The 27,463-nt window shown below is 56.8% G+C and overlaps 1 protein-coding gene across 4 annotated transcripts in view; it reads left to right on the forward strand.

The window, feature by feature from the left end:
* TSPAN18 (tetraspanin 18) overlaps positions 1-27,463 on the forward strand; it is a 177,707-nt gene that overhangs the window by 146,651 nt on the left and 3,593 nt on the right. For 3 of the 4 annotated variants that reach the window (XM_044259134.1, XM_044259136.1, XM_044259135.1), the window contains 7 exons: positions 3,962-4,044; positions 11,533-11,606; positions 14,110-14,304; positions 20,559-20,633; positions 21,843-21,941; positions 22,357-22,539; positions 25,655-25,738. In XM_044259134.1, coding sequence (XP_044115069.1) covers positions 11,544-11,606; positions 14,110-14,304; positions 20,559-20,633; positions 21,843-21,941; positions 22,357-22,539; positions 25,655-25,738 — 699 coding nt within the window. In that variant the 5' untranslated portion in view covers positions 3,962-4,044; positions 11,533-11,543. Of the gene's footprint in view, positions 1-1,038; positions 1,054-3,961; positions 4,045-11,532; positions 11,607-14,109; positions 14,305-20,558; positions 20,634-21,842; positions 21,942-22,356; positions 22,540-25,654; positions 25,739-27,463 lie in introns of those variants that run through there. The other variant, XM_044259137.1, reaches the window with a different exon arrangement.

Genomic DNA, 27,463 nt, shown 5'->3' on the forward strand with positions numbered 1-27,463 from the left:
GCACTTCCTTCTTTGAAGAGTCTCTGATGGAAACAGCCCCATGGGGGTTCTGGGATAGGGGAAAGGGTTGTGGCAGGGATCAAGCGCCCAGGCCTAACTCAATTCACACCCTAGACATGGGGCCTTCCCAGACCCTGCAGATCAGAGGCTCTGTCCCCCCGACATCCAGGATTCTGTGAGTCTGGGGAACAGGGGAGGCTGGCTGTCTTTGGGACCCCATTGCATCCCTGGCAGGCTGTGCCTGGTTAACCTTCATGGCGCCGCCCCCAGGAGCCTAATTAGATTTGAGCCCCCGCTCAGCTGTGTCCATGTCCCCGTGTCTGTGCCATCACTAGGCACGCCAGGATTTCGGGCCAATTGCTTGTTTATGAGACTGTCTGTCTTGGGAGGAGGCCCAGTGGGCCTAGCTAGCGAGCAAATAACTCCCCCCCACCCCCTTATCCTTGAACCTGATGGCAAGAATCATTTTTCTCCTGACAAGCCTCTGCCCCGTGCATGTCCTGATGAAGGAAACAAACACGGGTCTCAGAGTCTGGCGAATCTCGGGTCGGTTCTGGCTCCGGGAACTTTCTAGCCCCGAGGTGCCTTGGTCTCTCAGGCTGTGAAGGGGCATAAAGGTGGCATCATCTATTTTGCAGAGCCTTTTGTGGGATCGAGTAGGATTGCTCTAGGTAAACATCCGTGACCCAGTGCCTTATCAGGTCCCGGTGCTCCCTGGACCCTGGCCTCCCCAGCTCCGAGCGCCCCCTCCAGCCCCACCATTGCTTCTCAGGGGGGCCCAGAATGCTTGGTTGGGATGGCTGTTAACATTCCTTTCCGAGCATGGGGTTATGACCGGGCACTAGATTTGAGTCAGCTCTTGCGGAAGGAAAGCCACTGGTGTCTGCGCCTGGGACCACACCCAGGGCTGGCACTAGCGGGGTCCTGCCATGCAGGAAGGAAGGAACTGGGTGTGCAGCCACCAAAGTGCTTTCAGCTCCATCATCCCCCCACCGCCCCCGCCAACGACCCATCCCCGGGGCTGCAGCGACTCTGAAAACCCCCATCTTGCAGGTGAGGAGACGATTGCTGAGGAGGCAGAGTGGCCCAGGTCTCACAGCTTGGCGGGGCAGAGCCCTGCTGGGGGGAAGCCAGGTTGCTGCAGGTGTGATGGCTCCAGGGGGACCCTGAGGCTCTGCCCTGGCCCACAGCGCCTCACCTGGCAGGGGCTCTTGCAAGAGTCTTCTGGGCTCTCTAACCCACCCCAAACCGGCATTTTCCTTCCTCCCATGAGGCTTCTCCATCGCTCATGTCCACCTGCCTCCTTCTCTCTCTCTCCAGAAATTATGCCCGGGGGGGCCGAGGGCAGTGAGAGTAAAAGGAGTGATTTATGAACTGAGCTGTTCTCCTTAATCAGAGGACCCCTCCCGGGCCTGCACTGTGCAGATGGGATGGAGCCGCCATCCCAGGCGGTAGGAGGGGCAAGGTTAATAAAGCTGTCTGGCCCAGGCAGGGGCCTGCACAGGAGAACCCCGCGGCGCTGCGTGACCTCACCCGTCTCTGCCCCTCTCTGGGCCTCAGGGCTCCCATCTGTCAAGAGGTGGCGGGATTGGGTCATCCCCCTGGGGCCTCCAGCTGGCACAGGGAACAATGCTGGCTGGCTCCCTGGGAGTCTGCCTGGTTGCCTGATTCAGGACACAGCAGCCCCAGATTGGAAATTCTGAAGCCCAAGGCGTAGCTCTTCCTCTTTCGGGTGCCCTCTCCAGGGGCTGGTGTCTTGTCGGGAGCTCTGGTCTGGAGTCCAGCGGCTTATGCTTGAATCGTGGCCGTGTCTGGCTGGCCACGGGAACAAACTCAGGCCAGTTCATTCCATTCTCTCAATCTGCCTCGTACGGAACACGGGATAGTAGTGGCGCCGACCTCGTAGGCATGGAGCATGCAGGGGAGCAGAGGAGAAGTACTTAGCAGACGCTGCTACGTGGTTAGCACACCGCACTGTGAGTTACCGTTAGAGCCAGTTACCGCAAATTGTAGCGGAGTTTGGAGCCACTTGGGGGAAAGATGCTTATAGCCATCCCAACCAGACCGTTTGCCCACAGATCTCACCTATGCCCACCTCCACTGATGACTCGACTTACTCCTGATTTACGATGGTGCTAGTAATACCAGCTCCCCCTGGGAAGAGAGCTCGGAGGTTTCCAAGGGTTTTTGTATCATATCAGTCAATTTCACAAGCTTCATATCACAAATTTTTTTTTTAAGATGTATTTATTTGTTTGAGAGAGAAAGCGTGAGCAGGGGGGAGGGGCAAAGGGAGAGGGAGAGAGAGAGAGAGAGAGAGAGAGAGACTCCACTTTGAGCGCAGAGCCAGACTCAGGGCTCGATCCCAGGACTCTGAGATCATGACCTGAGCTGAAACCAAGAGTCAGATGCTTAACGGACGGTGCACCCTGGGTGCCCCATATCATGAATGCTTACAACCCCCTTTGACTTTGAAATCAAGAATCACAGTTTTCAGAGAAGAACCTGGCATCTCAGGGAGGGTCAGTGACTTTCTGAAGGTCTCAAGGGAGCCAGCTGAGGCAGCTGGGCTTTGGGCTGGGGGAGCAAGAGGGGCAAAGAGAGATGGGAGGCTCTTCAGGGCAGTTGGAACCGCAAAGAGGGTTAAGTCCATTTCAGCCCAGGAGCCACCATACAATGGGGCAGGGATAACCGGTGACAAGGAGGCAGGGCTTCCTCTTGGGAAACAGCCATGCCTGTGGGATCCTTGTTTTCAGGTGTTGTAAGCGCCCAGCGAACTCACATGTGACCTGTAGCCCAAAGTTCTGGGGCAGATCCAGAGGCAGGCAGGTGACAAGTCTGCCAAATCAAGGTACCGGCTCCCAGGGCAGCCACAAGCTGTCAGGAGGGAGGTCCCTGCTCCTGCCTTTCTGCCTGGCCTCACCTCCACGCTTCCTGGAGATTTGCTCCCCTGGGCCGCCCCTTCCCTGAGAACCACTCTCCCGCCCTGCTGCCCCTAGTGGAATGGAGTTACACCCGTGGACAGTTAGTCCCCCTAGTTAGTTCCCAGCCCTATTGTCTTCCCTTTGTTGGTCTCCTTTAATTTCCTCCACCGCCCAACACAGAGGGCGAGCTTACTGGCGTCTCCAGTCCCAAACGCCACCAACTGTGGGGGTTCACACATGTCCCCGTTCCTAACATGGCACCCAGCACACAGTAGGTGCTCAAATGTGTCTCCTGAGCGGGTACAGGCATGGATGGAAAGGAGTCTTTCGTCCACCAGCCCTCCGCTGATGTGAACGGGAAGGGATCTCAACGGGCCCCCGAGACCCCCAAGTCTGCCCCCACCCCCGCCATGAGAATGCCCCTTGCCGCCCAAGTTCCACAGCCTCACTTTTCCAGGCCGTAGGATTCCCCGAGGTGTGGCTGGACAGGAGCCTCCATCTGGCCCATTTGGACGACTGAGAGCAACCCTCATTTCCACTGCTGCGGTCTGGCTCCAGCCAGAAGGCTAAGTCCTTCTGTGAGCCCGAAGCAACGCTTTCCAACATCTGCTTTTCTCCCCCAGGAGCCAGGATTTCTGGGGCAGGGGGTTTTGCGGAACACACCCCTGCTGGCCCTCTCTGCTGGGGCCTCCCCACAGGTACCCAGGTGACATCCAGGTGTGTGGGTCACCACGCCCGCTGTGTCCTCCTAGTGCCTTGGCCGCATGTGGTATATCAGTGCAGACTGAGCCTGTGCCAGACGCTGAAAGTGTCTTAAAGCTGTGGTTCCCCCTCTGGGCCGAGGGCAGGCACCCCACGCAGCCCTCCCCAGCTGGAGTGGGCCCAGATGCCGAGAGCTTTTCATTAGCGCTAATGGACCCAGATTAGCAAGACACTTGCCCTGTGTGCCTCCTTAGGGCAGGTTTTCATAAACAGCTTCTAGAACGTGGCTGCTTCTCACTGACTTCCTATAGTAATTGAATATCTTCCCCTTCTAGAACAAGCTGGGCCAATAAAAGAACACACGAGAGCCCCTCTGACCGGGAGATTCTGTCCTGCTGACGCCCAAAGCGCTGCCCAGGTGAGAAGTCAGCCTTGGCGCCCCGCTCTCCCTGTGTACCGCTGCCCTGTCCCCTGACAATGCCCTGCCTCGTCCTCAGCTCTTTCTCAGTCTGTCTTGGCCCACGTCACCTCCTGCTGTCTGCCTTTCTCTGTTTTTCCCTCTCTTTCTGACCGCTCTTTGTTTCTCTGATTTGTAAGATCTGCACTGTTTTCTGTCTCAGTTTTTCTCTTCCCACTATTCACCCATTCAGACGTCTGAATGGCGGACCCACTGTGTGCCAGGCACTGCTCAGGATGTTACGAATCAGGCGGTGGATGAACCAAGTCCCCACCTTCAAGGAGCATGAGTTCTAACAAGGGGAGACTCATGCTACCAAGATCAGCGAGCACAGGACTGAGCCAGGAGCGCTTTCCCAGGGCCCTGACCTGGCCTTTGTAGACCGGGGTGCTCGGCTCACATCCATCGCTAACTGGTCTGCTCACTTGGCCGCACCCTCTTTCCATTTCTCAGCCTCTTTTCTTGCTTCCAAAGTGAGGGGATCTGACTGGTCAGAGCTGCCCTACCAGCTCATGACCAAGAACTTCTGTTAGGGAAATGAAAAGTTTCACTTAAATCCCCTTAAAGCTCTGAGCCACCTGGTTTCATTGTACAAGAAATGGTCACTTGTGTCTGGGGTCACGTTGTACAATGAAACACTCGTCTGTGAGCCCAGAGCCGTCACTAGGCCGGGAGAGGGTACACCATAACAGGAGCCTTGAGACCGTGAGATCCAGGACAGCAAGCCCCCCACGCCCACCCCCATGCTCACCCTGGGGCGGGACCCCTGCGTGGAAGGGCAGCTGGGACCGCAGCTCCTCGCCCACTCCCCTGCACGTGGGGAGTTGAACGCACACAAAGCCGAGTCTGCCTAAAACATCGACTCCCACAATTCATCCCTCTGGGCCCCAAGACATAAAAGGATTTTCTCTAGCAAACAGTGCCGCTTTTACCAGTCATTTCCTGGGTATACACTGCAGTTTCTCTTGCATTTTTGTACGGCAAAGTCATACATAGCAGGGGGCCAGAACTTCTGAACAACCCGAGAAGTAGGGTCCCCACCCTGGGCTGGTTTAATTGCCCCCCAAAACCCAAGCTCCTTGCCCCTTGAGGCAGACGGTGCCGAGCAGATGGTTTCTGAGTGTTTATTCGCAATCCTGAAAATAGCTTTAGGAAATTGTTCGTCTCAGGGAATCCCGTTTGAGAACTGCTCTCCGCACTCAGAAATCCTCCTCTGTATCTGAGTCCTCCCCTGTCCTTCTGTGGGGAACTTGGCCTGTGTATTGGTGTCTGGGAGAGTAGGAGGGAGAGGAGCCGCCTCGGTGGGGGGTTGGGGGGCAGGGAAAGAAGAAGGGACAGAGCCATGGATTGCCAGGCATGGTGCCAGGAGCTCTGCGTCCGTGCCCGTTCAATCTTCGGTGCAGACGATTTCCTGAGGAGGCCAGCATTCCTGGCCCCATTTCACAGATGTGAAAGGAAAGACCCAGAGAAGCTCTGTGCTTGTCCAAGGCTGCGAGGCTGGAAAGTGGAAGGGCCAGGCTCCCCACCAGGTCCCTGTCACCTCCAGGGATTTGAGGAAACCCCAGTGGGCCTTTCACCCCCGGCCCTAGGGAGGGTGTATCTTCTCCCTTCAGCAGAGAGACCTCCCTTGCTCCTTCATAAGTGCCTTTGAACATCATTTCTGAGAAACAGCTAAGCTCTTGGACCTCATAGTTTCATGATTCTTCCCAGCTCACCTTCCGGAGATGGTCTCTGTCCCCACCCTCCTTTGAGGTAAATTAGGGAACTGGGCTGTGATTCGCTTACCTTCCAAAGGGTGAGTGGAGCTCTTACTGGACCCAGGCAGGGATCAGGGGTTCCCTGGTCTGTCCCTCTTGTCCGGCTAGTTGGCTCAGGAGATGTGTCCCTCACTCAGAAACGCCTGGTGGCAGGTGGAACTGACAGGCATCGGTCTTGTGACTTCACCCTGGCGGTGGCTAATGACCCAGAAGGCTGATTGCCCTGGACAGGGAGAAATGAGGCGGCCTTGGAGGTATGAAGACAGGCTTGAATTGTGGAGGAGGGTAGGTGAGGGGGCAAGGGAATTAACACTTATTGAAAATGATAATGAAGACAGACATGGGTTCAAATCCTGGCTCAGGCACTTCTGTGCTGTGTGACCTTGGATGAGTGATGGCACCTCTCTGAGCCTCAATCCCCTCACCTGATAAGTGGAGATGACATTACCTCTATCCTGGAACTTTAGAAGGATTGAGATTGTGCATATCCGTTGGCCCGCTGATAACTGACTGTTCTATGTTTCAGCTGTCATTCTACCGAGCCCCACGCTCTGTATTTTCCATGCATTGCGTGGAAACCATTATTTTTATACTAATTCTAAAGACAAAGAAATGCAGATGTATACGGTTTAGGAACTTGCCCCCCGCCACCGGCGAGGCTTGGTGGGGTGGGATTCAATCCCTGGTCAGACCCCAACACCCTCTCTCCACTCACACCCCTCACCCTGGAGTGGAAACTTGGCTGCTGGATCTCTCTCCGCCCTCTGGCTCCAATCATCTCTTTTTTTCTACCTGCTCACCTCTGAGGTTGTCAGAGGCTCTTCTTCCCAGGAGACACACTCCTTTTACTACATTTGTCTAGGAGCCCAGCATGCCGCAAGCTACCCATTAGATGTAATCCGTAACGAGCACGGTACGTAATAAATATAGGTAGCCCGTTTATGAGCTGCCATATTTATTATGCCCCTTAATTGCTACAAAGCCAGAGCCAGCCGAAGCCAGACCCTACCATGGAGAGCAGCTTTGCCTCGGTGGGCCAAGGAGGGGCCTGCTAGAGCCTGGACCCCTGCAGACATCCAGCGTCTTAGTCGGGCCGTCCCTTCTGCCCTCCAGAGGCCCATCCAGTTCAAGTTCAAGCCTGATGGAAGGAACTGACAAGTCGTGAAACTGCTCCATCATTTTGCAGAGGGAGATGCTGAGACCAGAGAGAGGAAGTGACTTGCAGGGCAGGAGGCTCGGGCTCTGGACTCCCAGTCCAGTGTTCCTTCTGCCCTTCTCTCTATCTGAAAGCTGCCCCCAGAGCCAGGTGGAGCACAGGATCCGGAGTGAGCTGAGCGGCGTGCTTACAAGCCTTGGGATATTGGGCAGGTTGCTTGGCTTCCCAGAGCCTTGGTGTTCTCATCTGTACAATGGACAGTGCTTCGCACTTCGTGGAGTCATTGAAAGAGTCCGGGCACGCGCTCCGTGGAGCTGGCACATGAGAGTGCCGAGTCTCAGCAGACATGTGGAGTTGGGTCAGCCTGATACCAAAGGGAGAGGGGGTCGGAATGCAGTGCCTAGGGTTTAGGGCACTGTCCTGGGGTTCTGAGCTCAGGGAGGCCCGTACACCTGCTGAGTTGGTGTGACCGTGGGAAGAGCTGTCCACCCCACTCCAGGCCAGCAAGGCACTGACTTCTCACCACATGCTGTGATGTGGGCCCTTGATGTCCATTCTTGCAGGCGGGGAAACTGAGACTCCCAGAGTTTGGGTCATTTAGCAAAGACATGGTGGTAGAAAGATGAAGAACCAAGATCGGAGCCCAGGTGTGTTCATCTCCAGAGCCTATGCTCAGAACCACAATGTTTAAATTCAGGTGATATGCTGTTTCTAGAAGGCTGGAGATGGGGCACCGCTGTAGGTGGGCCTGGAGACAGCCTCCTGGGGAGCTGCTCTGGAGGCAGAGAGCCTGGGCTGAGGGCTGATGGAGGAGACAGAGATCACCACAGTTAAGGATGAGGGTCAAGATGGTCAAGTACAGGTGGGCCCCGGCGCAGACCCATCATAAGACAGGCTGGCTCTATAGCTGGCCAGCCAGACCTGGGGGTCCCCATGGAATCTCAGCCCTCCCACTACCCACTGGGAGGGTGGGTCCCAGGACAAAGGAAGGGCCAGGTCTTCCTGATCCTGCCTATCGGGAGATCTGGAGAGAAAGACAGGCCAATGGGGCATCAGAAGGAGCCACGTGGGGACTGTACTCACTCTGGAGGGCATAGCAGAGAGAGGAAAGGAGGAAGCTGGGAGCCCCCCTGCTTGTGTGGCTCTTCATGCCCCCCTCCTTCTAACTGCTGGAGGGGTCGGAGGACACAAAGACGCGCTACCCACAAAGCCCTTAGCCTCGCACCAGGCTTCCTGCCCAGGCTGTTAATTAACGTTCGCTATGTGGCCAGGTTTTGTGCAATCCAGACCACGTACCAATCCCTGCTGCGCCCCAGGAGGAGGACACAGCTGCCATCCCACGCCTCCAGGCTGGTGACGTAATGCCACACAGTGTGTGTGTGTGGAGGGGGCAGCGGTGGAGATCAGCAGAGGCCGTGGGAGCTCCTGGGAAGGCAGGGACAGGATTGGGAGGGGGGGGACGCTGTCAGGGCAGGAGGTGATGCCTTGAGGGATGAACAGGGATTAGGTGGGAAGGGAGGAGGTGGAAAGGCTATCCCAACAGAAGGGATTAGCTTGAGTGGAGGCACTAAGTGAGCTCGGGGGACTGTCCTTTGATGTTGGCGATGGGGCAAAGGAGGACAAAAAGGTGGGAGTCTTGGAGGCCCTCGCTGTCCACAGGTAGGGGGCGGCTGGTCTCCTGGAGAGCCTAGGCAGTTAGTGGGGGACATGATGTGGCCGGACATGCCTTGCTGAAAGGCCCCTCTGGGATCACTGGCTGGAAGGGGAGTGGCTGGAAGTAGGGAGACCAGGCCTGGGCCGAGGCCACATGTGGGTGAGAGAGAGGAGGGGGGAGCAGAGAGGCTGGGGGCGCTTGAAAGGTCCCTGGGATGCAGTGGGTGGTGTCACCTGATTCTAGCTTTGGAGGCAGATGACCCTTCATGAAGTCAGGCCACAGCTCAGTGAAGGAAAGAAGCGTCACACACACACACACACACACACACACACACACACATGCATGCCCTCCATCCTTTGTTCTTCCAAATTAGACGGCCTGGGTTAAAATCTCAACCTCCCCACTCACCAGCTGCAGCCTTGGGCAAGTCGCCTAGCCCCTCCCTGCCTCAGTTTCCTTCTCTAGAAAATGGGGATGATGATTGTACTAATCTTGTAGGTTGTTGTGAGTTCATACGTGTCTAGTATGGAGGATGGGGCTCTACACCTACTAAATGCTCATGTCCTTATTCCCAGGGGTGGCGACCAGCCGGGTGACCCAAGGAACCCTGTGATCCCCTTCTCCTCTCACCTGATCTAAGAAAAACCCTTGGGCCAGGCACCTTGGAAGCACAAAGGCTTCAAGCCTGGAGCCCTTGGCTCAGGGTCACTGCCTGATTTTCTCTTGGAGCGGCCTTGGGTTCGTCATGGTGTCTCCTGATGCATTGGGTTCTGCCACCTGATAAAATAAGAAAGTGCATCTGGCTCGGATGTTCTAGGCCCTGCCTCAGTGTCCCCTGCTTGGCTCTGGCCTCAATCGGACACAATCAGCTGAGCAGAGCAGCTGGCAGGAGCTGGGCAACATAAGGAGGGAAGCCGTTGGGGCCCAGAGCCCTTGCCTACCTGACCCAGCACCTTCCTCAAGGACTCCCAGGTGCCTTAAGTGGTGCCATGGCCACTGCCCAGCCAAGGTCAATGCTTGGCTCACCAGCAAAAACCACAAGGAGAGGAGATGAGAGGTACCAGCCTTTTCTGCACACCCTTCCCCAGCGGCAGGGTCTGCCTCTGCTTTCCTCTGCATGGATTCAAATGCACTTTTTAAAAACCTGCTTGCCTCGACCAAAGTGCCACGCGGGGCTGGTCCTGTCATCACCAAGTGCAGTGAGCTAGGAATGCAGGAGACGAGCGTAGCTCCGTCTATGAGGCTTTCCTTGCTGGGAGGGCATCGGGTTATGGTCTGGGGTTGGCAGGGGGAAGATTTGCTGAGCCTGCTGTGTCCCAGGCACTGTGCATGGGCTTCAGTGTCAGATCTTAGCATTGCTTCCTACACGCTCTGTGGCCATAATCTCTCCGATAATCACGTACACCTTGCCAGGCTGACCTGAAAATTTGCCATAACCAGTGTCCACACCTCATTGGCCGTTAGAGTTAAATGAGATCATAGGTGGAAAGCACTCGGCACAGTATTAGCACGCAGCAGGTGCTCCCCAAATGGAGATTACGATGATGTAGATTAATCCTAATAAGCCTGGCGACGACCAGGGGAAACAGGACTTATCAAGCTTACTTGTGGGGAAGGCACACTGAGCCCAGCTCTCTCTGGAGGGAGGATAGGAAACCGTGGAAAGAAACAAAGCGCCGTCTTCCCCCACATTTGACACTACCCAACACGTACTCCCAGAACCCTTTGCACCACGTCCTGTCCTAGAAGGGCAGACCACCTTCCAGGGTCTTCTGGAGCGGGACTCAGGCCAAGCTGAGCTGCAGCTGTGCCCCTTACCAGCTGGGGGAGGTTGGCCTGGGTATTTTCAACTCCTGTGGACCTCAGACCCCTGTCCCAATTCACTCCCCTATCCTTGAGATTCGGCTGGGAGGAAGCTTACTTTTTAATCCCCCGGGGGCCATCATGAAGAAAGTATGGCAATACGGACTACTGAATATGGACGTGACTAAGGGCTTGAAGTCTGACTCGTGAGAGCAGATGCTGCCTGCTTCCCCCGGGGATGCGGAAGGGCTGCATCTTGTTGGTTTCAGGCCCCGGTGCCTGGCACACAGTCGATGCACAGTAAATGCTGGCTGAACGGAATCATATGCAGTGACTCACTACTGGGGGCAGACTTTTAGGCAGAGACGGGGAAGGCTCCTTAGGGAGGTGAGATGCCGTAGGTCTCAGGACAGAGGTAGTCAGGGCATGAGGAGGGCTTGGCCTCAGGAAGAGGGCTTGGACCCCTTGGTAGGCGCCCACCCCCTCCTTTTCCCCTGTGACACCCCTCCATTGGCCCCATGGAACAGCCCCAGACCGTCCTGCAGGCTGGAGGCTGTGTGGGACGGCAGGAAGTTTATGAGGCCCGGATTCTGATCTGGCATCCTTAGCCTCAGCAAGTTCCTAAAAGCTCTCAGCCTGAGGGAAGGCTCTCCTCTGCCATCAGGCTGGGTCTCAAGGCAGACCTCCTGGATGCTTGGCACCTGCTAGATGTCCTTCTAAGTGTGCCACAGCTTTATCTCCGTGAACCTTCGCGATTCGGCTGGGAGGAAGCTTCTCTTTTTAATCTCCTTCCTCAGGTTGGAAAGAGCAAGCTCCAGAGGGGTGGAGTGATTTGCCCAAAACCACACAGCAAATGACTGGAGGAATTAGGCTTGAACCCAGGTGGGGTGGCTTCCACTCCTTAGGAGTGAGCTTCTCACTCCTAACTCTGGTCCCACGAGGTAAAGAGCTACCTCCCAGAGAGGAAACACCGGCCACAGGGGCAGGGCTGACCACTCAGAACCCCTGGGGGGAGGGGCCAGGGCTCTTCCCAGGTGGGGTCTCCCAGCAGGGAAACTGAGGCACTTGCTCTTTTGCAGGTAGAACAACCATGGAAGGCGACTGTTTGAGCTGCATGAAGTATTTGATGTTCGTCTTCAATTTCTTCATATTTGTAAGTATTGCTGGAACGTGCCCGGGGTCCCCTGAGGCCTCTGCTGGGCGGGCAGAACAGATCATGGCTTAGAAATAATCACACTGGGCAGAGTCCTGGGGGCAGGACAGGGGCCAGTGCCAGAAGCAAATGGACCCGGCCAGCCAGAATTTCCTGGATGAGAAGCCCCCAGTGGCGCCTGCCCCACTCTGAAGAGCCCATGGTCACGGAGAGATGTTTGGTACAGCCCCTGGGACGGTTCAGGCCCTCTGACAAAAGGGTAGGAGCCTTGGTCCTGGCGGCTGCCTCAGGATCAGACCCCTGGGTGGAGTTGGGAAGAAGCAGGAGATGGAGAAGAGGGCAGCAGAGACAGCCCCCCTCAACCTTGAGCCCCAGGGCAGTTGCGGGCCTCAGAGCTGACTGACTGAGCTGCTGTGACCGCCCCCCCCATGTAATCTGAAACCTCTCGGGCTGGGAGCAGCCAGGGTTCAAAGCCAGCTCTGCATCTTACCAGCTGTGTGATCAGAAACACATTTCACCTCTCTGAACCTCAGTATCTTCATCCCTTCATTACCTACCTCAACAGGTTTTTTTGAAAATTAGGCAAGATCCGTTTAGGAAGTGCCTGGAATGGGCCAGCACTCTCTAGCATAGCTCCATCGGCATCCAGCGTATGGATTCGGTACTGGAAAGCCCAGAGACTCTGAGCACTCAGATGGCCAGCCCAGCGCCCTGCAGCCCAGCCCACCTGCTAGCAGCAGCCCCCTCCCCACCCCCCGCAGGCTCTGCTTGGGCCCCTGGCCTCTCCCAGGAGCAAAGCCACACTCCTGGAGTCTTAAACCAACCCCCCACCCCAGCTCTCCTGACCCCACCTCAACCTTTGACTTTAGTGTAGCCAGGTTGTGGGTGAGTAAAAGTCCTCTGATGCCCTCCAGGCCAGGGTCACTGGGAAAGAGAGGTCCTTTCTGGTCATGAATGACTCTCTCTGCCTCTTTTCTCTCTCTTCCTTCTATTTTTTTCATGCATCCCAGCAACTCTCGTGGAGTCCTTCCCTTGCCCATAAGGGAAGCCCTCCAGATGTGAATTCCAGACCCAGCTTCCAAGCTGGCTGGCCCTGGGCAAGGCTGAGGGTCCCCACCAGAAATGGGGCTGTATCTCCTCAGGCAGTTCAGTCTGTGTCCTTGAAGCAGCACACAATTGTTGAACCCCAAAACCTTAAGGGCAACGAGCAGGAAGGCAGCTTTTATCTGAGCATTTGTAGGGGACGGAGGAGAAAGGTGGGGCCCGGCAAAGGGCGACCGTGGGGACTTGTGTAATCAGCAGTCCCTGTGGGCCTTCCCTTTCTCCCCACCCAGTGATGGGTCTTTCCAGCCTCTCCTTCACTCCCCTGCTCTGACCCCTGTACTAAAAATATTGTCTCCTGCTCCAAGACCCCAGCTGTGCAGTTCTGCTCGCCAGCCTGCGGACCCCTCTCAACCACCCAGAGCTCACCAGTTTGCTCTTAGCCACAGCCTGGCATTGCTGGCGCGTGCCTCTGGGGGACCTCTGGGGGCCTCTGGTCCTCCCACCACACAGGGATTTCAGATACTTCACCCCGTTCAAAACCCGATGAGGCCAAACTGTTCTCTTGTAACAGATCTGCTTCCAGTTTTTGTCTGCCCCAAGGAAAATGGAACGGATGTTTACTGAAACTTGCTAAGAACATTCCTATCCACACTGGCCTTTCCTCCTTGGTGTCACCTTAGGCAGGATGGAGTTTGTATCTTCTTCTACCTCTGAGGAAGCTAAGGCTCAGAGAGGCTAAACCACTTACCCAAGGTCACACAGCCGGCAAGAGACACCACCCTTTCTCTGGACTAAGCTGCCTCTCTCCAAAGATGAGTAAGGCATGGAGGGATGGGCCGTGGACCCGAAGACGTAAACAAGAAGGCTTTCAAGGAGCTGTTTTGAGTGTGGTGAGCCCATGCTGATGAGAGCTCTTGTTGAGGACAAAGGGGCCAGCTCGTGTCCACGTTTGCCCAGCCCCTAGCATGGTAGAGGCCTCAGAGGGTGTGCTGTGGACTTTGTGTCAGAGAAGCCTGGGATTCAGTGCTGGCTCTGCCGTGAACTTGCTGTGTGACCTTGAGCAAGTCACGGTCCCCCTCTGGCGCTTAGTGTGGAATCAGAGGCTTGCACTAGTGACCTCATTATCCTGCAGCGCTGACATTTAAGGAGACTCTAAAAGTGGCAAATAAACTCCCCGGGACATGATCCCCAGCAGCCCACAAATGTGGCGTGGATCAGATGTTGGGTTTAGAGGATGCCCTTAAGATCTGGGTAACCCTGAAAATGCAAAACAGTGAAAAGCATTGCTTGGACAATGGTCTCTGGCAAATCAGGTTTCTGCCCAGTTCTCTGGGGCTCCTAGGGGTTCCCTGGCTTACCATAGGGCCTCACGCAGGGGGAACGGTGTGCATGTGGAGTGCCTAACCACCCCCCCACCCTGTCTGCCTCTTCTCCCCCCTCCTGACCCACCCTGGAACAGCTGGGCGGGGCCTGCCTGCTGGGCATCGGCATCTGGGTCATGGTGGACCCCACCGGCTTCCGGGAGATCGTGGCTGCCAACCCCCTGCTTATTACGGGCGCCTACATCCTCCTGGCCATGGGTGGCCTGCTTTTCCTGCTGGGCTTCCTGGGCTGCTGCGGGGCAGTCCGCGAGAACAAGTGTCTGCTGCTGTTCGTGAGTAGCCCACCCTCACCCAACCCATGGGTGCCCCGGGGCAGAGTGGGGGGGCTGTATCTACACTGCAGAGACTCAGCCGTCACACTTTAGGTAGGCAGTCCTCTGGGAGTGTCCCTGGTGGACAGGCATGGGGGGTGGGGGCAGAGGGATGAGAGGGCGGCAGTCAGGCCTGGGTTTCAGTGTGCGTCCTGCTCTATCCCCTACCTGATGATGGGGCTTGGGTCTGGTTTCTTAGCTTCCCTGAGCTTTGGTGAATTCGCTTGCTAAACAAGGGACAGCTTAGCTGGCACCAAATGAGGCCAGTGGTGGGTGGTCTGTTTCTCTGGCCTTCCATATTCCCATGGGCTGTGTCCTTTGGGGCTCTGCCTACTTTCCTGGCCTTGGTGGATGGGTCTCTCGTCCCAGTAGAGGGCCTGTGGACACACAGGGCTTGGAGAGCTTCTAGTTGGAGCCCAGTCCTGCTACAGGGCCAGGGGAAGACAGTGCGCTTCCGGAAGTGTGTGGGGGCGGGACAGGGTGCGGGTGCTCCTTGTGGGTGAGTGGGGGGAGGGGTCGGGAGTTAGGTGATCAGGAAGGCGGGCTGGTCAGCTGGTCAGCGGGAGGACAATGTGTCTGTTCCTGTGGCTTTGGGAACTGGAGATCTGGAACCATGCACCCTCCCCACTCTCCTACAGATTAGAGCAGTCTGTACGGCCTCCATTCATGTCACAGTGAGTTTCCCCACATCCCAGGCAGGAAGTGAAATCAGCTGTGAGATGTGTGACTCTGGAACCCCGGTCCCCTTCAGCGGCCTGAATACTGCAAACTTTGCATTTGGAGAGAAACAAAGAAACCTGTGGGCGCCCCCTGGCGGAAGGCCCTCTCTAGCGCCCCCCGGGGCCCACGGAGGCTTGGGAGCCCGTGGGGACTTTCATAGGAGCTGGCATGTGGGTCCCACATCATGCCAGTCCCTCTTCTTCCCGCTTCGCCTCAGCTCTGCCACCCCCCGGGTCTCATCCCTAAAGCCAAGACAGGAAGGCGAGCCCGGGCCCTGCGCTGGGAGCAGGCTGGGGGGTCTCAAAATTCATCCCCATAAACAGGCAGCTTCTGAGCCGGCCACTAGATGGGCACATCGGTCCCTGTGGAGAAGACCGAGACCCAGGGACCAGCTGAGGTTCCCTCCAGCCCCCCGAGGGACAGCGGAGTCCCGGCTGTGGCCAGGGCCCAGCCCTTAAGGCAGCCCCTTCTTCTGCCACCTTCTCCGTCTTCCCTTTTCTCTCTGTTAGTCTCAAGATCTAGGAGACCCACCTACGTTCATCCTTCTCTTTTCGCGCTCTTTCTCTGCCTCTGTCTCTCTGCCTCTTACCTCCTGCTTTCTATTCCTGCTGCCTCTCCTTACCCCTCTCCTGAGCTCTCCTAGTCTCTGCCCCTCTCTCCCTACTTCCCCCGTGTCCTCTCCCCCCACTTGTCCCTCTCCTCCCATCCCTCTCCTCACCTCTCTGAAGCCCAGCGCCTATTAGACTGAGATCTCAGGGCGAGTCACAGACGGGGGACTCTTGGACCCACGTCCCCTGTGTCTCAGGCCTAAAACAGACTCACATGTCTGAAATTCAGCTAGAATTATGTGCAAAATATTACGTTAGAGCCTTGTGTGTGTGTGTGTGTGTGTCTATATGTGTGTGTATGTTGTGTGAACATGTATGTTTCTGGGGAGAGATGCCACGACTTCTGGAAGGTTTTCAAAAAGACTCATGACTTCAAAAAATAAGAAGAACCACTTCTCTATTCTGACCTGGACTGGCCGTGTGGTGGTCCCCCCTGAAGAGGGGCACCAAGTCCCACCCCTCGTGGCTGCCGGGGGCCGTCGAGAAACCTGTGCTCCTCAGCCTTCGGGGAGGAAGGGAGGACTTGTCATGAACAGGACCTAGAGGGAGTGACTTTGGCCAGCTGGGCCGATAGGGAGAGCTGGGGTGAGGGTCACAGAGCATCCCCTCCCCTGCCCCCGCTCTGAGGCTGAAACCCCAGGGCCCCACCACCCTCAGCCTAATGACCACATCACCTAATGATCAATTTTTCTAAAGGTACAGTTTCCGAACGCTCCCGTCGATCAATTTTACATCCTTTTCACATACAATAGGACAATCTCAGCCTGTAATGGGCATTTTGTGGCATCCCTTTCTCATGGTTGCTTGCCTAGGAGTTGTTCACAGCATGTTTTTAATCTATTTATTTGAAGATTCAAAACAATTTTTTAAAATATTTTGATGACCAAGACGCTAGGTCGGAAGGGAGAACAGCAAAATGAGATGTGTGTCCTTAGAAGAGGTAAATGAGCTGAATGACACAAAAAGGATGTAAATTTGGTAAACATTTATTAGAAATGAGAACTGAAACTAGATGTGCCCATGAGCAGATAGGCTAGAAAAGTCTGGAAATGTTTGCGGGAGGAGACAAAATCGCAGTTTCCGTCCCTTCGTTAATTTTTCCATCCGAAGCAAAATGGTGAACGTTTGAGGTTCGGAAATTACTGGCAAATGTGTCCTTAGGCAAATGGGTGAGGCAAATTAACTCAAAACTCCTGGGAAAGGCCCTGCCTCATGAGGGGAAGTCCGGGAAGGCCGGAGGCATCAGGACAAGCCCTGTGGCTGGATCCAGGGGGAGCCCCTCCAGATAACCAGCAGTAACCCTGGTAAGCAAGAGGAAGTCATTTCCTGGGGAGAAGGCCAGAGGGCAGAAGTGGCGTCTAGGGCTTGGGGAAACCCTACTCCAGGAGGGGACAATGGCAATAGCAATGGAGATTTGCAGGCCCCCGCCCTCTGGAGAGCCCTCCTTTCTCCTTCAGTGAGTTACTAGGCTCATTCTTGAATTTCATCTCAGGAATCATGAACCTCGGCTCAACGTAAGCTGCGTGCTGATGGGAACCACATCTGCCTTGTGTATATGAGTTTGCCAGGACCTAGCATAGCGCCTGGTACACAGTAGGTGCTCAATGAGTAGCCCCGGAATAAAGGGACAGAGAGGAGGTGGTCTTAGAGGCGTGGTAAGGGCATGGGCTTTGGAGTCAGAAAAGTCTAGATTCTAATCTCTGCTCTGCTACTTCCTGGCTGCGTGACCCGAGGGCAGTTACTTAACCTCTCTGAACCTAGGTTCCTCTTGAGTAAAATGGAGATGATGCTACTGCTTTCCCAGCCACAGTGTTGTGATCACGGCTCAAGGAGAAAATGTGCATCTTGCTTAACTCTGTTCCCAGCACAGGCAAGCACCTGACAAATGTGAAGCTGAAAGTATTGGGTTGGTCTGCGGGAAACCCTACGGGCCATGGGAAAGTCTTCAGACCTGGAGGCTCTTATGGGTCTATGTGCTACGCACTCTGGGTCCCAGGTTCCCCCCAGGTAACCAGAGGGGTTGGTGGTACAACCACGGCGGCTTCACCAGGCTGCCCAGAGCACCCCGGGAAAGGAGTCTTGGACTGTCCTCGGCACCCCAGTGGTGGTGAGCTCTCACTAGGGCTGTTACTGTCTCAGGACTTGGTTGTACCAGCGCTCGCCCTCGGGAAAGCTGCGCCTGCCTATTGGTTCTGACCCTTCTCTGAGCAGCTCTCTGCTGCACCGGCCTCAGCCTTGTGCAAAGCCCCCAGCCGCACCGTCCGGGAGGGCCCCACACTCCCGGGGCGCTGAGCATGCGGCCTGCACACGGCCTAGGCTCTGGCTCATCTGCACTTTCTAACCATCTCAGCTGTGATCCGTAGTCAGAGACAGCTCCACCACCTCGCTGAGGATGGAAACCATTTCCAGGGCTGCTCTTTGTGAGCCTGGGAACTGCCAGTGACTCCACCAAGAGGGCAAGGGCAGGGAGGAGGTCCCGTGGAGGCCGTGTAAGACAGGGTCGGCGCCCATCCATCACTGACCACACGGAAGGGCCAGGAGGCCTGCCTGGGGCCTTTCACTGTCACGGGGATGGGAGTCGGCAGACTCTCATGGAAGTGGGGTTGGTGGGGTTGGCAGAATGGAGAGTGGGAGTCCAATGGGGCCGGGGGTGGAGGGCAGCCTGCCCTGGGGCACAGGAGGCTCTCTGGGCCTCTCCCCTCCGGGCAGGGACTTGGCCCCCAGCAGACCCCCCAGGGCTCAGAAGAGTCAATCCCTCAGGCCAGTCCTGAACGTGTTTTCCAGCAGAGAGAGAAGAGGCAGAACAGATGGCCAGATTAAGAGGAATGGTTTTGCTCTGGCATCTTCGGGCTGCCCACCTTTGGAATAGTCATTCCCTTCTCTGGCTTGTTTCCTCCAGTGTGGGAGCTAAAGAGAAAGGCCATGGGATGGGCATCGGCTTCTAGAGCCGATCAAGCGTCTGTGAGCCAGAGCCCACATGGGAGGGAACTTGACCAGTGAGCCCCCTGCTGAAGGAGACCATTAGGGACAAGGAGTGAAGCTGTCCTTCTTGGGGTGGGACATTTAAAAACAAATGAAGCCATTGACAGGTCTCAGGACTGTTTTCTGTCCCCACCCTGGATAGACCATCTAGAAATCCATCCCAAGGCTCTCTGTCCGCAGCCCAAGCAGTTCGGAGAAACCCCAGGGCCTGCGCAGGGCGGCCGCTGTTAGAGCTGCAAAGTCAGGGAGGGAACACAACTGGGGTCTTCCTTGGATGAGGATGAAGCGACAGAAACCTTCTTCCGCCTGGAAGAGATGCGATCCAGGGAAGGGGTACCAGGAGCTTGCCAGCAGCAACGGGTGTCTGTGGGGAAGCCAGCGCTGAGCGAACGCCTGACAGCCGCCGGGCCCTCCAGGGCTCCCATGGGAGTTGGCTTCCGCGGTCCTTCTACGCTTGGAGGAGCCTCAGCGGCAAGCTTTGCTCAACTTCTGACGACAGACAGAAACTTGCATACCCTTTATTTCAGGATTCCCCATGATGATCCCAGGAGCAGATGTGAGCATCCCCATTTTACTGACAAGGAAACTGAGGCTCAAAGGAGTTTTCATGATTATCCCAAGCCACATGAAGGGAGGCAAGGAGGCTGAGTTGTCCTGACACTGAGGGCAGGACTCCCGCCTCCTTCCAGCCCCTGCACATCTCAGGGCAGCTGGGCCGTGGGGGCTGGGAGGGTGTGCAGGACCTTTGGGCGGTGGGGATCCGGTCCTCTGCTGGTGGTCTCCAGGTGGGCTGGCAGCTCCGGGTTGGCCACAGACCGGAAATGCCGAGGGCTCCTCAACGCGGAGTAATGAAGGCAAAGTCATCTCGTTCCTTCTGCCCATGGCTCTCAGCCAAAGCAGTGCCCACACTGACCGTGGTCTGCGAAGTGGCAGAGAACAAGGTCATTAGGGTGAGCGGGTCAGTCCGGGATCACTTGTCCATCTGGCAGCCGTGTACCAATACCTTCGCTGGCAGGCATGGGGAATGCTTCTGTTCGTGATATTAGGGGGGTCGGGGTGCAGCTGCTGCTGGGCAGGCATCTCTGGGGGGCACTGCGATGTGGGGGACCCCAGGAATGGCTTCCCACCTGGCGAGGGGCTAGGCTGAGCCTGGTCTGGAAAATGAGGAGCTGGTGGACGAGGAAGGGAGGAGCTTTCCTGGCAGAGGAGGGGTGGCCGCCAGACAGGAGGCATCGTGGACAATTTGGAGAACGTCAAGAAGTGCAGAGAGGGGTCTGCTGGGTTTCAGACTCCAGCACCTGGGTTTCCCGATGTTAATGGGCCTGTCACTTCCCCTCCCGTCTTGCTCCTTTATTGTGCCTGAAGGTCAACATCAATTCCCCACTGCTCATGGAAAGGAGAGGTGGCCAGGCAGGGAGAGGTGGCGCTGGGGGAACGGGGGCTGGGGAGTCAGTCTGGGGTCTCCAAGGAACTCCAGATTTCCATGAGGAGAGGGCCCAAACAGGTCAACTTCCTTCACCTTCCAGGGCTACGAGGTGATGTTGTTCGTGCTGAACACTGCACAAGGGGCATCGTGGAAGGGGTGCCATTTGCCTGGAAGCCATGTTTGTTTGTGTACTCTTTCCTATTTGTATTATAAGCTTGCTGACTCTGAAGATGACTTGTTGGTAGGCTGCTTATGAAAAGATGTCTGAGGAAGGGCAGTGAGGGTCCCTCATCTCATGAAATTGGTACATTGGGTCAACTGCTTGATGGATGGGCGGGGGCATCAGGCAGTGAGGGTCCCTCGTCTCATGAAATTGGTACATTGGGTCAACTGCATGACGGATGGGCGGGGGCATCAGCAAGCAGTCGCCTGTCCCCTTCCCACTATCCTCGAGGCTCACAAACCTCTTCTCTTCACAGTTCTTCCTGTTTATCCTCATCATCTTTTTGGCGGAGCTCTCAGCGGCCATCCTGGCCTTCATCTTCAGGGAAAATGTAAGTGTGGGCCTCCCGTTGCCCCGGCCTCCCTTGGGGTCCGGCCCCTCCCCTCCTCAGACAGGGTTTCACAGAGTCGGCAGCCTCTCAGCCAGCAATTCCGGCTCAAATCATGACCCACCACCCCAGAGACCCTCTTCCTGCAAGGGTGTTTCCAGAAGATAGAATCAGAAGGTCCTGTTTCCAGAAGATAGAATCAGAAGGTCCTTTAGAGTCTCTGCTCTTCCAAAGCACCTGATACAACCCATACCTGATTCTGGAATCTTCCATCCCACACCATGCCTGGCAATAGTCGTTTGGCAGAGGCTAGTTGGTGAGGCTGTCCCCAGGCCCTGGGGGTATGTGACGTGCAGGAGGACAGAGCAGGGCCCTCTCGGTTGAGGTCCCAGCCAGTATGCAGTTTGGCCAACTTGCCCTCACCAGCCACCTTTTTCCAGGAGCTCCAACCACCCAGGGCACCAGCCCTGTCCCAAATCTGTAGGAGCCAGGCACGGCCAGCCACGGGGGACGGGGGGGTGCTTGGAAACAGGAGTGGGAGGGAAAGAGAGGGGTGAGGGGTCCAGACACACAAGCTGGTCCGAAGGAGCAGGAAGGCAAGCCGGGGACAGAGGGGAAGAGGCAGCCACTCTGTGTGCCGGGAATGGAGTCTTCCAGCTGGGCACCACATGGGGCCCGGTCCTCTCACCGCAGCAGGGAGGATGGAAGGGAGGACAGTGGTGAGGCCTGAAGAGAATATGTGGAGGGCAGGAGCGCCTTCCCAAGACCTTTGGAAACCAGATCTGCAGACTCCCTTCTTCAGGGCCAGGGACCTGGGGCATACCTGTGGCTCTGAGGAACAGCTCAGAGGGGAGAGGGAGGGGTGAGGGGCAAGCCCCCCACCCTGGATAAACCCTGCTTCAGAGAAGAGCTGCAGGGTGGAAAGAGCTTCTGGGCTCGCTGCCCAGAGGTGTGTGTGTCGACTTCCTATTCCAGCTGGTGATCTGAGGAATCCCAGTGATGGGGGGGGAGGCATACGCCCTGGAGTGGGGACTCAGGAGCCACCCCAATGTAGTGGCTTGGGAGAATCCCTAACCCTGGGGCCCTGAGGCCTTGCCTCCCCTCCAGAAGCAGCTAGCTGAAGAGACCAGGCCAGGGTCTCTTGGGGTGCCCCAAGCTGCTGGTAGGGAGGGAGTGGGAGGATCTTAGCCCACCCTCTGCCTCTCCCTCCAGCTCACCCGTGAGTTCTTCACCAAGGAGCTCACCAAGCACTACCAGGGCAACAACGACACAGATGTCTTCTCTGCCACCTGGAACTCGGTCATGATCACGGTGAGTGACGCCCCCAGGGATGCCATGAGCATTCAAAGCCATGATGCCAGGGGCAGCGAACGTCCCGCCTCCAGAGCCCACTTGGCTCACGGACCTGTACCAGATACCACTAACTGATCAGGGCTGGCCCACTGAGCCCAGCCTGGGCCTTGGAATCGCCATCCACGCAGCATTCTGGGCCGTCATTGTCACCATCACCCCCCATTTTACACAGAAGGGCACTGGAGGCTCAGAGAGGTTGAGTAACTTTCCCGGGGTCACAGAGGAGCAGCAGACAGAGTCAGCCCCTAGCTGAGTCTTGACTCTGCTCCTTGCCTTATGAGAGTCTTGGGGGAGGCTGTCTGGCCACCTCTACCCCCTGGGCCCAGCTCCCACCACCTCCCCTCCCAGACTCTGCCCTTCGCTGTCCTCCTAGTTTGGCTGCTGTGGCGTCAACGGGCCCGAAGACTTCCGGTTTGCATCAGTTTTCCGACTGCTGACTCTGGACAGTGACGAGGTGCCCGAGGCCTGCTGTCGGAGAGAACCGCAGACTCGGGATGGGGTCCTGCTGAGCAGGGAGGAGTGTCTGCTGGGAAGGGACCTGTTCCTGAACAAGCAGGTACCAAGCCCTGCTCCCCCAGGCAGGGGGCCTTGGATGGCCAGAGCTGGGTAGAGGGTGGGGGGCGATGCTGGCACGGGGCCCTGGAGCACCCCAGCCGTCGCCTGGAGAGGTGGGTCACCGAAGGGGACTCCTCAGGGGGGCCAGGAAGCCCCTGGGATCCAGCCGAAGTAGAAGGATGAGTGCGGCAGATGAGGCTGTGCTGGCCCAGCCGGAGGAGCGGGCCTTTGGTCTGGGGCTGAAGGGGAGCTGAGACTCCGCTGTGTTCCAGGCGGGGGTCTCCCTGAGCTTCTCACAGTGCTGGTTGGGAGCCCAAACTGAATTCATAGAGGGCGCCCCTTAGATCTTATTTTGGGGGAAGCTCACCTTCTGTGCCATATAGAAGCCCCTTCTGACCCCCAGGGGGCAAGGTTCCCCTCCAAGGTCAGGGAAACTATCAGACTCTTTGCATCTCTTGCCACCCGAGGACTTTATCTGGGTCCTGGGAGAAATGCCTTTTCCTTCTTGCACGTGCCATCTCTGGGGGACACACGGTGCCTGCTTTGCCCCCCATCCCACCCCCGCTGTGAGACAAATTGTGCCCTTGTACTTGGTGCCTCCTTCTCACAGAGGGGAACACGTGTGGGTGTGAGAGACCAGGCAGGGGGAGTCAGGGGGAGAACAAGGATAAGCCCAGGACACGCCCCACACCCCTCCCTTGATTAGGCTTCTTGTGAGGCTCTCCTGGGAGACTTCCAGATGCAGGGGACACAGCAGGAGGCAGGAGACAAGGGGCTCGCGTTCTGTTGAAGGAAGCTGATGCTAACCAAGGAGCAAACTAGAAGTAATAATTTCACAAGGTCATGATCACGAAAAAAAAGAAAACCAGATGCCAAGCTGGAAGGGACTGGGATGGGGGCCACAGGGCAGGCCTCGGAGAGCCCCGTGGAGGGGGGCCACATGCTCAGGCCTGCCCCTGGCCCTCTGATGAAGTCTTTCCAGCTTCAGCTTGGAACTTAGCACCCCTCCCCCTGCACACATGGTGTCTGACGACAACATTCAGGGGCCCTGAGATCAGGCCAGGTGAGCTCGGGGCAGGGAAGGCCACCAAGGGGCTTGGGTCTCAGCCTCCCAGAGAGGCTCCAGGACAAGGAGGGGAGACAGGGGAGGGTTCAGGCTTTGAGGTCCAGCAGGCCTGGACTGCGACACCCTTTCTGGACCTCCGCTTCCTCATACCATCACAGAGCCAGCTGGCTGTCCTCTTTGGAGAGGTGGCGTGATGCCATCGCCACCAGGGAAAAGCAGCACTTCCTACTTCCCCAGCAGCGAGGCCAGGGGACCAGGCAGTGGCCAAGGAGAGGCGAGCAGAAGTGTTACAAGGGTACCACTTGTGTCCTGTCCTTAAGCCCTGGGCTGGTCCCTCCTCCTTTGCCCCAGGACCTGGCCACGGAGGGTGTCCCCCTAGGATGTCAGGGCATTATGAGAGCAGTCTGGGCCACGGACAGCTCCACAAAACACATGGACCACCTCAGCTTCCTACAAAAGGCAAAGGAACATCTAGCTTGTCTAAGGCCCTGCTGTTTGGGATGCCCGGCGCCCAGAGCCAAACCGATGTCCTGAGGCCACCTGTGGATTGTTCTGGAAGGCTCCGCATGGGCCCTGTTCCTGTAGAGTCTCACCCTCGTAAGCTTCCTATTTCTGGGCTCATCCTCGATGATGACACACACCCCCCCCTCCATCTCCCGGGCATGACTTTGGAATCCGAGCTCCTTGGGAAGGTCCCTGTGCAGCTGCCTGAGTTCTTCGTGGTGCTTCTGTTCCTCATGTGATCCTTTTCTGGAATCCTTTTCTCCTTGGCATCCCCATCACAGTCTTGAATCAGAAAGCAAAAGTCTGAATGCAAGGACCCCAAAGCCCACCTCAAGGGGCTCGTGCAGATGCCCTCTGTGTTTCACACATAGCAAGAATTCTGGAAGGCAATGGCTTTCCCCATTACATCAGTAGCTTTGTCCTGTCTGTCAAAGTCTGGCCTCCATGATCTTTGTGGACTTTCCTTGGTGGCAAAACGGCTGCCATGGCTCCAGACATCCCACCCATGTTTAAGACAGAGAGAAGGGAAAGTGTGGCACCACTGTCTTTCCCAGAAAGCCCCAGTGGACATCTGTATAGACCTGGATAGCCAGGACTCGGTTCCATGGCCACCAAGGGCTGAAGCAGAAGGCACTCCTCTGTGGATGTTGAGTTAGTCCACCACTGTTTACCATTGACCTCTAATGAGCACAAATAAGGAAATCCCTCAAGAAGGTGAACCATGATGAATACTCAGAGTCAAACCCACCAGAGCAGTTTCTCCGGCTCTTCTCAGCCTTCCCTGGGTCAAGACGGTCACCTGGGCAGGTCAGGGATGTGTTTGTTCTCCTGCTGGAAACGAATCAGGGGGTCTCCTAGTAGACGATGACCTTGCTAGAGCTTGAGTCCAGGCCAGAGGGGTGACCACAAATAGGAAACCATCCATATTCCCCATCTCTCTGGGTGATCTTAAGCCCTCTCTCCCTACAGCATCACATTTCTCTTCTTTATCCCCAGTGCTCCCCCACGTGCTCCCTGGCAGGTTGTAAGTGTGGGGGCTGCTGTAACTGTCCACATAAAGTGCTACATCCTCATTTTCCTGGCATGGGAAAAGCATTCCAGCTAGAGAGCAAGAGCAGCATGTGCAAAGGCCCTGGGGTGGGAAAGAACATGGGGTGCTCCAGGAACCAACAGAAGAAGGCCAGTAGGGCAGGAGCACAGTGAGCAGGGCAAGACTGGCTCAAGGTGAGGGCAATTAAAGGGCCACTCCCGCTCTCTCCATGTGTCTATATCCACCTCTGTCTCAGTGTGTGTATCCCCAGCACTGCTTGAGAGATCAGTAATAGCACAGGAATCCATCCGCTTAGAGGGGCCTGGAGTGAGGGGCTCTGGACCTTGGGGGAGGCCCACCCAATGGTGCCAACAGGGGTTTGACAGGGTAAGCCTGCTGCTGCCCGAGTTTTGGGGCCCCAGGCTAGTTCCCAGGCTTCATACTTCGGTCCTGATGCTGGCCCCTGACCCCAGACTGTCTCCAGTTATGGCCTCACTTCTGGTCCTTCCTTCCCAGGGCTGTTACACAGTGATCCTCAACACTTTTGAAACCTACGTCTACCTGGCTGGAGCCCTCGCCATAGGGGTGCTGGCCATCGAGGTAAGTAAAAGCTCCCCATTTCTCTGGCTCCCCAAAAGCAAGGCACACACAGGATCTCAGGGAGATCCCCCATAACCTGCATTTCCCAGCCCACCTCAGTCTCCATATCCTAAATCCAGGACCCAATGGGTCCCCCACTGCAAGGACTCTGGTGTGGGAAGCCCAGCTGAGTCTGTCTGTTGCCTGAGTCACTGTTGGACTCTGGGCTCATGTGAGCAAGCCTCCAGCAGTGAGTTGGCAGGCTCTGAGAGTCATCCCACAGTCTTCCTCCCACTGCCCCCTGCACCCCCCATCCCGTCCCTGTTCCTCTCTGGCTAAGCCTCCCCCAAGGTCCAGAGTGAACCCTTTACTGAGAATCAACACCGCTGCCTTGTGGGAGGGGCTGCGGCTTGTGCGTCCAGATCAGACCCTTTCTCTGTGGGAGGCTCGGGGCCTCTGGGACCTTGAGACCTCACAAGGGCAGTCTTAATGAACCCCTTTCGCCCCAGTCCTGGCGGGGGGCGTGGTGACTCCCAGCTCTGAATGAAAGGGAGGCGGCTGCAGAGTCCGGCCACCGCCACGAGGTGGCGCTTCCGCCAACAGACCCAGCTGCCCCTCCCTTCTCCGGCCAGCTCCTGGACTTGGCACTGACCATCTCCAGGAAAGACCACTCCTGGGCCTCAGCCAGGCCTGGGCGGGAGGGGAAACAAAGTCAGGAAGCCCGAGCCACAGCCTCCCTGTGCCTCCTTAGGCAGGTGGGGGGAGGGGGGGAGAGTAGGTGTCCAGAATGCCCCGCACCAGAAATGTCACTTTGCTCAGCTTCTCAGGGCATCCTCCAGCCCCGGGTGGAGCAGTTTTGTGGAGACTACCAGGGATGTGGTGGGGGAGGGGTCATTTATTCGTTCATTCAGCAAGCACAGATTGAGCCCCTACTGTATGCCAGCATAGTTCCAGGTAAAGCGGGTCTCTCATAGGGCAGGGGGACACAATGAACAAGGGACAGATAAATCTGCTGGGACTGCGGGAATTGCAGGCATGTGTCCCGCTGGGGAAGGACATGGGCTTTTTGGGGATGGCTCCCAGCTCTGCCTCTCCCCAGAGGGTGCCTCTGAGCTATAGAGGACTCCTCTGCAAAATGGTACTACTACTCTGTTCCCAGGCCGCGGTTGCGGCTGGGCGTTATAAGGATGGCAGAGGGTGGGGACTCCATGCCTGGTCAGGCTGCCCTAGAGTCTTGTTAGACAATGTCTGTATTCTTGATCTGCTGTCCTCACCCCCGGCCCACAAGCCTAGCTGCACCCTGAAGGGAGGCAGGCATCTGCTCCCAAAAAGGGACTTTTTCTGTATCACTGTCCCAGCCTTACCTTGCCCTCACCCCTTCCCCAACCAGAGATCTGGCCCCGAGTCTGTGGTCTGGGGACTGTCCCTTCTGCTACTCGCAAGAAGACCCCTGCCTGTGGGGGCCTCAGCCATTCTAGTCAGAGGGGCATCCTGAATCTGGGTCTCTGCCTGCCCTACCCCCCAACCCCCTCCCACCCAGGGCCCTAGTGCGGTGTTGGGTCATAGTGCTCTCAACTCTGGCAAGGGCTACATCTTCCCCCGCTCCTGAGAGCTAGAAAGGGGAGTGCACGGGACTTCTGAGTACAGGCTGCAGGGTCAGAACATAGACCCAACCCCCAGCTCCCCCACTTGCAGCTGTGTGACCTCCCGTGGGTCACATGACCTCTCTGTGCCTTGCCTCTGCTC

Source organism: Neovison vison, chromosome 7, assembly GCF_020171115.1.
Source record: "Neovison vison isolate M4711 chromosome 7, ASM_NN_V1, whole genome shotgun sequence".
Classification (NCBI taxonomy): Eukaryota; Metazoa; Chordata; class Mammalia; order Carnivora; family Mustelidae; genus Neogale; species Neogale vison.